The sequence below is a fragment of the Gopherus evgoodei genome, chromosome 18 (assembly GCF_007399415.2).
Source record: "Gopherus evgoodei ecotype Sinaloan lineage chromosome 18, rGopEvg1_v1.p, whole genome shotgun sequence".
Taxonomy (NCBI): Eukaryota; Metazoa; Chordata; order Testudines; family Testudinidae; genus Gopherus; species Gopherus evgoodei.
Window position 1 is genome coordinate 9,974,588 of NC_044339.1, and position 12,633 is coordinate 9,987,220.

At 41.4% G+C, this 12,633-nt stretch overlaps 1 protein-coding gene across 2 annotated transcripts in view; it reads left to right on the forward strand.

Annotated features, from left to right (window-relative positions):
* LRRC38 (leucine rich repeat containing 38) overlaps positions 1–9,494 on the forward strand; it is a 69,213-nt gene extending 59,719 nt beyond the window's left edge. The window contains exon 5 of one of the 2 annotated variants that reach the window (XR_003997121.1): positions 7,056–7,128. Coding sequence is in view for 1 of the 2 variants with exons in the window: in XM_030537736.1 (XP_030393596.1) it covers positions 7,056–7,306 (251 nt within the window). In the remaining variant the exon portion in view is untranslated. Of the gene's footprint in view, positions 1–7,055 lie in introns of both variants that reach the window. The other variant, XM_030537736.1, reaches the window with a different exon arrangement.
* Positions 9,495–12,633: the final 3,139 nt, after the last annotated feature.

Genomic DNA, 12,633 nt, shown 5'->3' on the forward strand with positions numbered 1-12,633 from the left:
GTAACTATAATAGGAAAGGAAAGCTTTCACTCTGTTTTCTGCATGCTGTCCCCTTAAATGGATTGGAGTTCCCTTGCCTACTGCATGGGGTAGCTGCCGTCTGAGTTTTAGTCCAGATGCTGAATGTTACAAAGGGCAGGGCTGCGTTCTGTCTCTCCTTAGGATTTTAGAATTGTTTTTTCTTTCATTCTTTCTTTTGTTCTTTGTCTGAAGTAAATGTTGTCTGTGTAATAAGAGCGTGACCGACAGGATTGCTGGCAACAAACAGGAGTCAATATTCATGGACTCCAATATTCATGGACTCCAATAGCTACTGTGGCAAACTTATGCCAAGAATACATGCCTTGAATTTTGTGTATGGGAAAACTTAGCCATCTGGAACTAGTTTCTCCGAATGGTATTCACAAGCTAACTATAGTTCTGGAGGCTGATAGATGGTCAGCCCAAACTAGACCATCGGATCTAACCACCTTTGAGGAAGTATGGCTCTAGGGATTGCAACTGCTCTGGAGGACAGGGTCAAAATTCAAAATGATCTGGACAAATTGGAGAAATGGTCTGAGGTAAACAGGATGAAGTTCAATAAAGATAAATGCAAAGTGCTCCACCTAGGAAGGAACAATCAGTTTCACACATACAGAATGGGGACATAGACTGTCTAGGAAGGAGTATGGCAGAAAGAGATCTAGGGTCATAGTGGACACAAGCTTAATATGAGTGAACAGTGGTGATACTGTTGCAAAAAAAGCAAACATGATTCTGGGATGCATTAACAGGTGTGTTGTAAACAAGACACGAGAAGTCATTCTTCCGCTTTACTCTGCGTTGGTTAGGCCTCAACTGGAGTATTGTGTCCAGTTCTGGGCACCGCATTTCAAGAAAGATGTGGAGAATTGGAGAGGGTCCAGAGAAGAGCAACAAGAATGATTAAAGGTCTTGAGAAACATGACCTATGAAGGAAGGCTGAAGGAATTGGGTTTGGGTTTAGTTTGGAAAAGAGAAGACGAGAGGGGAACCTGATAGCAGTTTGCAGGTATCTAAAGGGGTCATCAGGAGTAGGGAGAAAACTTGTTCACCTTAGCCTCCAATGATAGAACAAGAAGCACTGGAGCTTAAACTTGCAGCAAGGAGATTTAGGTTGGACATAGGAAAAAGTTCCTAACTGTCAGGGCAGTTAAACACTGGAATAGATTGCCTATGGAAGTTTGGAATCTCCATTGCTGGAGATATTTAGAGTAGGTTAATAATGTCTATCAGGGGGATGGTCTAGACAGTATTTGTCCTGCCATGAGGGCAGGGGACTGGACTCGATGACCTCATCGAGGTCCCTTCCAGTCCTAGAGGTATGAGTCTATGAGTCTATCCCAACTGTATGATTTTCCTGGTGTGTGCATATGCTAAGAATTATAATTACAACAACACTCATTTCATGGCACAGAGAGTATTGCTCTCGATAAGGACTGTATCTGTAAAATGAAAACAGGAAAAGCAGGCTTACATCATTTCAAAATCACACACTATTAACTAGTTTTGACCTAAGAGGTCATAGCGGGGCCTTGACTCTTGCTGCTCGCTTCAGTGGGACTGCAAAGATGTAGATTGTATGCTCTTGGGGCGGGACTTGACTTGTATCCATTTTTTGTACCATGTCTAGCACATTGAGACCCTGATTCGGGGCCTCTGGGCACTCCTGAATACCACTTGTTAATTTCAGTAGTCAGTGCAGAATTTTATTCTATGGATGAAATTCACCCTGTGGCAAGTCCCAGCACAAAGCTCATCAGTACTTAAACTGCATTTAAGTCCAGTGAATTTAAGTGTGCATGGGCTGGTCCTTGTGTAATACCGACAGGACCCCATCGTCAGTGGGAGGATTGAACCGCGGGCCTCAAGAGCTTATGTATGAGCCTCTATGCATGCGCTAAAAGCCACCTGCCTCTTAGCTTTCAGCTGTACAGATTCATCAGTCCTCAAGGCCTAGGTGTTACTAGAGGGGGACAGAGCACACACCAAGCAGGCATGGGTTACACTTGCCTCTCTGAACTTGGGGGGAGTTTCAGCTTGAGCTAAACAATGGGCTGCTCGTGAGTATTATGACGCTAGCGAAGCCCAAAGGTCACAACCACATTAAATTGAAATTCGCTTTCACATTTGATTGACTATTTGCAGATTCTCTCCCCTCTCCACCCTTCCCCCATTTTCTCGCTTATACTTACTGAGACCTTCCTATGTCCCCTTGGAGCAGACTTTTCTGTCACAGCATGCACTGATCGCCTCCCCATAGCAAGCATCTTCCTGTTTCATTCTAATTTGCATATGTTACCCTGATTCGCTTGTGGCTGCTCTCTAATTATGTTCCAATGTGTTTTAAACCGATAAGATATAATTATGTTTGAGAAGCAAAAAGCAACTAGATTCATTCATTTCTAGTGTACAAATTGTATTCAAAATCACAGGGAAACTGGATGGTTCGGGGGAATTGCATATGTAGCCTTTGCTGTCTTGGTCTCTGTTTCAACTCTAGTCTATATAAAAGTATCCAGAAGTTTATTATTTTGATGGACTCTGTGAGATGAGTTGATGGTCTCAGGCCAATCCCTGAGTTATAGGAGTAACTCCAGTATTTGGGAGCAGTAGTTGGGGAGCTCTCGCTAATTTGTAACAGCGAATGGGAGACTATGCTTCCAACCCTGCTGCTCCCATTGACGTTAACTCTCAGCAGTCCCAGCAAAGAGGCCCAGAGTAAAGTCAGTCCTGCAAATTGAGGGCACTCAGCATCCTGTCAAGATGACACCCTCATAACGATGCAGAGACTGAATGGCTAAACGGAGGAACGCATGGGAAAGAATATCTGTGAATATTAATTCAAATTAAAAAGTGAAGTGTGATTCAGCCATATGCCAGGAACCTGAGCTCCCTAACCAAGAGTTTTTGATCAGCGAGGGTTCAGAGAACCACGTGTGAATGAGGCTGCAGTTTAGGGATCGTACACACTCTCTGCTCTGAAAATGGTCCCATTTTGCAGGATAATTTAATGGAATCAGGACTAATTTTCAATTTGCAATGAAATGCATCATGGCTCAAACTCCTAGCCTTCAAAGGAGTGCGCTCTTCGGATGATTTGCTACCGAACCCATTATGAGCTTTCAATGCTGTTCAAAGAAGTTCTCTTGCAGCATTCTCCAATATCCCTTTCAGAAAGTTTCTTTCTCTCACTTGTTATTCTAGCCGATATCGCCTCATGATTCATGACTTGACTCTTTTGACCCAGTTGCCGCATCAACCAAGAAATTTTAAATGACAGGATTTTTCTCAAGGGTCAGATGATGAAAGTCTGATTTTTCAGCACAGTTGGCCAGTCAGGTCCTTTTGTGTTACAAAATGTGATTGTAGCAGCCTGACATGAAGCATTTTTCAGGATACAACCGAACAGCAAGGAAATTTCTCAGAAGCAGGAGGAAAGAAATTGTCCTTTTGCTTTTGAGAGCAAAACTTACAACATACGAGGCCTTCTCTGCAAACTACCAGTGCAGTGGACAATTAATTTCTAGGTGCAACTGTATGCAAAAGTTTTGCAGGGTTCAGGGCCACTGGCGTCTACTTCTCATCTGCCATTGACACACTGGAGGTGATGTGCTCTTTAAAGCTTGGTGCCTCAGTTTCCCCATATCTTAAAAGGGAATAATACATGCCTTACAAAGGTATTAGGGAGTTTAATAATTTAGGGTTAGATTTTCAAGAGCACTTACGCAATTTAAGAGCACAAGGCCCTTTGAAAGTCAATGGGAAATGTGGTCCTAAATCACTTACTTGCTTTTGAAAATCACAACATTAATATTTGTAAAACATATTAAGATGCTTGCAAAACATTATATCTGTTTGGGGGTTTTCTAGGTTAGACTTCACTGTCAGACTTTCAAAACAGCTCAGGGCTAGATTTTCAAGTGTTCATCATCCAAAATTGGGGGCTGATTTTCAGTCATGATCAGAACCCTATATGTGAGGCTCTTTTGAAAATTTGGTGCTGTATTAGCTAAGCATCACATAACTGAATTAGGTTAGTATAAATCATAGCAGACTTCTGCTCTTCTCCTTTCCCAGATTTTAGGAAGCCTGTTTAGAGTATACAGGTGCATTTGTTTATTTGCAATATAGAAAAAACCTTTCCAGTTCCACTAGAAAAGCTTACGCAAAACACTGTGCCTGGCCACATGTTCTAAATGTGGCCAAATTTTGGCATAGTCTAATCTCCTCTGGTAGCTCATTCCATAGCCAAACCTTCTTCTCCAAGAATGTTTTGTGTCAAGCTCTCATGAGTTTTATTAGGGCCTTTTAGCTGCTTTGGCTCAGAGAACTAGGTGGCTCTTGCACGGAGATGAGGCTTACGTACACTGTATTATTGGTAGTAATTATTTTATCGTTCTGAGTACAACTAAAATCCTTACTTGTGACAATCTGGTGAGAAGAATGTAAATCAATAGCTGCGTGTGCAATTTGCAATGAGTTGTTTTATCACTGTTCACAGCTTTAACATCTGATAGAATTGAGAGGGATCTAGGTCCTAGGGCTTAGCATCCCTTGCTAAGACCTCTACATTTTCTTTTCACCCTGGTTTCTTTCCCAGGGATCTTGGGAGGGGAGGGGCTTCTGTTCTGATCTTATTTTGCTTTTTGCCCTTTTTGTTACCACTGAATAAATAACTAGGTTAGAATGGCTGTCCCAAGTGCAAATGCTAGCTAGACCCAATGCAAAGCTCCAGTGAACAGGCCGTGATCTGCAGAGGTGCCTGGAGGGTACAGAAAACACCACTGCAAGCTATGGATGGCAGCTCCTTCTCTCCTACCTCCTCCAGCTGCCCCTACTAGTCACAGACATTATAATTAAATTGTACCCTCCTCCCACTAGCTGAGTGCACCGATCCATCACCCAGCCTGCACAAAGTCTAGGGAACATTTATGGACCTGTGTAAATGCAGGGCAGCCCCAATTTGCTGACAGTCTCAGAGGACATTTGAAATCTTTGGCTTCCATAGCTTAATAGGATGCTGGCTAGTGATGCAGATAGGATGGTTTCAAAAGGTTCGCATAGCCAACCAATCTGTGTGGCTGTCCGGCACACATTTCCACTGCACTCCAAGCTTAGAACAGGCAGCTCATGCTCCAGGTGACAATTTGTCATGTGGAAACTGCTCAGTAGCATCCTCTGCCACCCAGCCTTGGGCATCCAGACCAGTGTCCTCATTTGCTAGCTTGCTTTGGAGAAGCTGAGGGCGGCTATGTATTGTGCTGTGGATGAGAGGAACATGGCGCACAGTGAAGAGGCTAGAACCTTGGGAGGATTAGCCAGGGTTGTGCTGAGAGGTTTAGGAGCCAGAATTTGGTAAACCAGAGTTGTAACATGATAGGGTAAAAAAGACAGTGGAACAATGAGCCTAGGATGGACTTCAACCTAACTGCATCCTAAATGAAGCAACTAATATGTAACAGCTAAGCCGGGTCCAGACTGTCTGTCACATCTAGATCACTAGCTTCAACCGTCTCAATCTGATAGTCGTAAACACCCCTTGCAGTCCTATTGTAACAACTCTCCATGTAATTGCAATGAAGTGGGAACTGTGCTCATGCAGTACTTCCCCAGAAACACACCTTGAACTGTGAGAACGCAATGATGCAGAGTCAAAGCCTGAACGGCCAGGTGCCTTTCCAGCTATTCTGTGCTGAGCAGCAGACAAAGGCAAGAATGTATCAAATAGACCAGTAGCAGCTCCCAGGCCATTAATACACATTTCTCATATTTCCACTTTACATTCCTATCCTCAATAGCCAAGAGTCCATCATGCTAACGACCCCTGAAGAGTTCACTCACTTTACCCATCAGTTCATCAAAGCACTTCCTTGGTACCATTAGAAATACTCTTTCCAGTCTGCTTGCTCTGCAAGGAGGAGATTACTTTTACCAGTGTCCTCGCTGTCCATATCAAGCTACATTCATAGTCGTTTCTGAATTTGGATTTCCTAACTTCATCATAAAGAAACCAAACTTTTACGCAGCTCTAGGCATTCCTCAATAATGCATGGAAGAATAATATCTTATAACCAAGTGTAAAGGAGAAGATGAAAGCAGATCACAGAATTAATCAAGCATCGGTTAAGCCCAAGCTGTTATCTTGATCAGAAGGAAAAACATCACTATAGTTTTAGCCATAGGAAGCAGATGTGGGCGAGGCCAAAGTTCACCACATCAGCACCAACGACAGTTGCCCTAGGCATCTCTCTGCATTTTCCTTTGGCTTCAAGGAACAATGATCTGTTTCAAACAAGATAATTACAAAGGGTAAAATTTACCCTCATGCGAAGGGCAGCACAAGACCTAAGCATTAGTTAAATCTCACTTTAGCCCTCAAAATAAAGTGTAATTGGGATTTAGATGGTGCATAACATTGCTCACCCTTTGCGCAGAGGGGAATTTTACCCCTCTTGCTTGGTTTTGTTGCTGCACACAGGGGGACAAAAATCCCACAGGCATTATAGGGTCGTATATGAAAATAATACTATGATGTGGATGCTTGCATTTAAGAATGTGTTTTATTTTTATAGGTGACTATAGCACACAAGAAACACACCCAAAACAGGCAGCTCTGAAGACTGAAGTCCTGTTGTTGTTTGCAGAACATGCATGTTGCAGGCTTTCCCACCCTGACTCACTCATATATCAAACCTGGCCCGAAGGGATAAAGAGGAGTGCATAACTCAGCCTTCATGGTCCATTCCATCCTTGCCTTCTTTGCTGAGGTCAACACTAATGTTCTATTTTGGGGAGGTGGACACTCGTCCAATACTCCCAAAGCTTATTTCGCATGGGCTGTGTAACATCAGCCATCAGATGATGTCAGCTTTTAGTCACTTCCTTCCTGGACTCACTGAATTCAAACTTAGAAACCTAAAGGTGATCCCCATACAAATCTCCCCAGCTATCCCGGTCCCAGCTTTAATCAAGTAAACGATTGGCCAATGCACTTCTCATCTTCTCCCTCTTTTATTTTTTTTTCTTTGCAGGTCTACATGAACTCCAGTGTTCCCTGCCAGTAGAAAACAGAAGAATCTCTCTGGATGAATTATCTGAGGTCAGCTTCAGTGAATGCAAATTTAGTTTGTCGTTAACGGATCTGTTGATCATCATCTTCTCTGGAGTCGCGGTCTCCATCGCCGCCATTCTGTCAAGCTTCCTCTTGGCGGCGCTGGTGCATTGCTTCCAAAAGTGCGCTCCCAGCAAAGATGACGATGATGAAGAAGACAGTGAGGACTGAACCTTTCCTGTATTTAAATATCCCTCGTTTATAAATTACTGGATCAACAGCCAATGTCGAAGAAGAGGAAAGAAAGAAAGAAAAAGAAAGGTGAACCTAGATCTTTTGACGCTGGATCTGTTTCTGTGGAGTTCAGAAACAAACATTGCTTTTAAACTCAGAGTGGGGCTAGGGGAGGAAGAAAGAGGGGAATGAATCCAAAAGAAGTCCCAGTATTTGGAAAAGGTTGTCCTCATGATAGCATATGTACTTAATAGGTTGTTCTAATGGCACCCTGAAAAGGGCCCACTATATGTAGCATAAATACAGAGCTTTCCGTTGGAAATACAGAAGCAATTTCATATGGTCTCCTCCCTCTACCTGGGGAGGGGGAGAGCCAGGTAAACTTCCCCAACTTCCCAAATGACCAAATTCAATTAAATTGTTTCATAGAGTTGTGTAAACCATTATAGGAAGTTTGACGTTTTCTTTACACATGGTGTCTCTGCAAAGATTCTCCCACAAGTCAGTGCTCCGAGTTTTGGGCCTCATCAAGCAAAGAAATATTTTAATAAACCAATCGTGTTCTAGGTCTCAGCAACAACAAAAAAAACCCTCAAGCATTAGCTGCAGTTAAGCCACTGCCCAGCATACCTTTGGCCAGGGTATAAATAATGATAGATTTCCTTTTTGGTTTTGGGGGCAATGAAGCAAAGATAACACTTAGCTCTGCAATACTGGGCACCAAGATCTTCCTCCTAATGTATCACTAAATCCTGGAACAACACTGGGTGTCATTAGCCACTTGAACGACTTCACTATAATCAGCAGAGGGACACTCCGACTGGAACTGCAGTCTGCGTACAGCAATGTACTGAAATACTCTGGTGCATTCATTCTACTTCATTATAAATAGAGCTTCATTATACCCAAGTTCATGACCATGAGACCTGAGCATGAAGCAGAACACTGCATTTGAACATCCCCAAAGATTGAGAGGTTTCTTCTGAGTTTGCATTTTAAAATTGGTTCCCTCAGCTGAACTGGAAAAGCCCCAGTCTCGGGGCATTTGCAATCTGGGTCAGATCTGTGTCTGAGTTTTGAAGCTTAAAGCCAGGCCTAGCTAGAAGTGAGTTCCAAGTATGAGTATACGAAGTTCCCATTATAAAATACAAAACAAACCATCTGGATTGTGAATACTCACAATATTGGAGAGTTTGGTATGGAGGTTTTAGCTTGGCCCAACATTGAGACGAGGCCAAGGGTAAAACGTAGCTGTGGATCGTGGTTCAGAATACAAATCCCCATACACGTTTACACACTGATTTGGGGCAGGATTTAAATATGTGCTGAAGCCCCAATGATTTCAGTAGGATTGAAGTATGTGATTAAGTGCTGTCCTGAATAAGGATGCTTTGATGAATCAGGGTCTTAGGAGGTACTCTCATAGCAGAGATGGCTTCTCCCCCCAGGTCACAGTCATCCCAACAGCCTGGGCACTGGATAGAAGGATTATGTTATGTTTCCACAAGGCAGGAATCACCAGGGAGTTTGCTCAGGAAGGGGGCTGACATTTATCAAAGAACGTTTTAAATCATTATTCTTCAGTGAGTCAATATTGAATAAATAGACATGATGAAAAATTATGAGTGTAATGCATGGAACTGGAGTGAGATATTAGAAGAACTGGGGACTTCTTCTCCTACTCTTCCTCTGTCAGCATGACACAGTCAATGAAAATTATTGGCCAATAAGGCCATGATCTTGCAAGCAGATCCAGGTGGGACGATCCTGGTATTCACAACACCCCTTATTGAATTCAGTTGGACTTCAAGCAGGAGCAAGGGTCCTGCTTGCAGAATCTGGCTCTAAATTATTGTTTTGAAATACTAAGGGCTATGTTCTGCTCACAGTTGCACTGGTATCAATCCAGAATAACACCAGTGAAATCAATGGAGTTAATCCAGATTGGCACCAATGCAAACAAGAGCAGAATCTGGCTCTAGGATGCATCAATTCTGACTGTATTATAGGTCTTGTCAAAACTTGATTTCATCTATAAAAGGGCAGATATTTTGTTAAAAGATAAATGAACATTTATTGCAGAAGATTTTTGGAATAGCAATGGACAGCTTTTTTGGACAGTATATTTTTTAAAAATTTGTCATGGAAATATTTTTTAAAAATGTACAGACTGAAAATATTATTTACGAAAAAGATACGAAGACGAAAATAGTACCAAAAAAAAACCAAAAAACAAACGCAAAAAAAGAAAAGCAAGCCAAGAACTATGCTCTGTTGTAGAAGACTCAGATGTGACCATAAGTAGCATGCTAACTACTGTAAAAACTGGTATTGTTTCTGTAAAACATTTTTTTTACTATGATTTGGCCTTGCACAATTCATGTGGATTGATTTTTATGGCAATCACACCAAATCCCTTGTATCTATATTGTGTGCTAATGGCTCAAACAGATGGGAGTGGAAATTTAATTTGCCTATTTGACAGGTTGTGTGGTCAGTGGATAGGGAACAAGACTGGGACTCAAGAGACCTGCATTGGGTTTCCAATTCTACCATTGGCCTGCTGTGTGACATTTGACAGGTCACTTTCTGTCTCTGTGCCTCAGTTTCCCTATCTGTACAAGGGGGATTAACACTTATTTATCTTTACAAAGTGCTTTGAGATCTGTGGGTGAAAAGCACTATATCAGGCTATGTGTTATTATTACATAAGCTAGACTGGAGCACAAGATATACAGTAAGTCTAATTCTGATATTTCATCAATATAATTCCATTGATCTCAGTGGAGTTACTTCTCATGTACACCAGGGTGAGATCAGAATCAAGCCTAGTGTAATTCAGTTTCTCATTCCACCCTATCTCTCCAGCTTCTTCAACTTGATGTAATGATACAGTTATAATCATAAGACTATTCTTTCTGGAAATACACTGAGACAAAATTAAGTGGTCCAGTCAAAGACTATGCTGCATCAATTCTCTCTTGCTCTCTTCTTGCTCTTTCAAGAAAATGAAACGACATGATTTTCACTATGTAGTGCCATGGTTACAAGCTACACAAATATATTTCTATTGAATATATTGCTTCTGTTGTTTATTTGTATATAAGAATGAACCCTCCCCACCCGCAAACAAGCACCTGATTCTGTTCTTATTAAAAAGACACTTTTCTCAACATGAGTGGAAATACACAACTCCTTTGCCCTACTCACTCAGTTAATGAAAAATGCGCCATTTGCAGCATACACAGATATGTTAGCAACAGTTTTATAATTAGAGCTGTGCAAACAGCTTTTAGAGACACGTGAACCACGGTGACACTTTTCTGCTTACAAGTTTTATTATGGCTCCAAAACTTGGTCCGGATTCATCAAATGTTTTGTTTTGGCAAATTTTCAAGTGAACCTTCACTAGGTTTGCGGGGGGGGAAATCCTATGGGGATCAACTTTTTTTCTATTTGTACCATGCCTCACTCAGCAGGATCCTGGCCCACGATGAGGGCTCATAGATGCTACGGTACTGCAAATAATAAACAATAGTCATAAAACCATTCAAGGGAGGGATTTATGGTTTTGCTTCAATGTCTTGTGAAACTCAGCAATTTTGTGTGCTTTTTGACCCAAACTAGGCAAAACTTTGGCCATTTTGACAGGGTTCTAATTTGAATTTCCAGATTCATTCTAACTTCTTAGAAACGGCTTTGCAAAAACTAAGATCTGGCCTGAGAATTCTCCCAGGTTTAGGGCTGTTGGCATTTGAAGATTTTGGTTCAACCCACTGTCAGGATAAAAGTCTTTTGAAACACTGGTTTTGGTCATGGCCTAAACGCCACTTGAAACTCAGGGGATGAGAACCAAGCCAGGCTGAAACCCAAAATAGTTTGCAAACCTATTGCCAATTGAATGGTAGAGTTTAGCAAAGCTCTGTTTATAACACTCACTGTTTCATGTTAAAGTGGCTTTTGTAAAATATGTTATTTTCAAGATAAGAGCATTTCATAACATCGTACATGTCTGAATAATATATAATACGTCGATATTATACTCAATTGTTTGGAAGCATTTTTGCATTGTGAACATTTGCACTCACATGCCATTACCATGGGTTTGACATAGTTTTACTTGCTGTTCAGTGTGTCAGAACTTGGACTTAGTTCTCACTGGGTTTTTATTATTATTATTTAATATCTATGTTGAAAGAAATGGTGGGCTGGAACAGAGAAGTCCTGGGTTCAGTTGTGCCACAGACTTGACTGTGAACAAGTCAATTAATCTCTCTGTGCCTCTGTTCCCCACTTGTAAAATGTAGGTAATCAAATTTCCTTGGTTGGTCTTGTCTGTGTAGACTATAAACTTCTTGGGGCTGGGACCGTCTATTAATATGTGTTTGTACAATGCCTGGCATGTTGGGAGCCCTATTTCAGTTGAGTGCCTTGGTGCTGCTGTAATATAAATAATAATAATATTAATAATTAATAATAACACTCCATTCTCACTGGTGAGGTCCAAATTAAAAGAGAACATTTTCAAAGGCATCCCATATTATCACTGCCATTTGTTGTAGCAATGCTGCTGCTGGCATGGATGCTCCGTGAGACCAATTGTGGTTACCATATCAGCAAAGGGCAAGAACCAGTTAACTATTTGTTATACATGGATGATCTGAAACTATATAGACTATCACAAAAGGAGATACAGAAATTGATGAAGTGGTAGATACATTTGGTGAAGATATAAAGCTACGAGTTGACTTGGCTAAACATGCATCCACATCTGTAAAGAAGGGCTAACTGGGACAGACAGATGGCATACAAGTTAACAAAGGTGCTATTCAAGATATCTCTCAGCATAGCCCCTACAAATACCTTGGAATCAGGGAACTGTGAGCGTTACAACATAAGGAAGTCAATGAAGAGGTGCGGAAAGAATAGTACAGACAAATAAGACCTACTCTAAGGACAAAACTCAACTAGAAGAATTTGATCCGAGCTATTAATATGTGTGTGATACCAGTAGTACAGTACACTGTGGGGGTGATCAAGGGGAGATGAAAAAATTTGTCATCCAACAAGAAGGCTCCAGGAGATGCACAGAGTAATGAATATCAGTCAAAATGTTGACAGGATGTACATGTGACTTCTTCTTCTTCGTATGACTGATGCAGATATAGAGCAACAACTAAAATTTTACATTTAGATGGTTAAGCCAGATAATTACATCTGGAATAGCAGAGTTCATTGCTGTGATGCTGTCAATAACCTATTCCCAGATTTGGACCTTAGCATCCAAAATATGGGGGTTAGCATAAAAACCTCCAAGCTTAGTT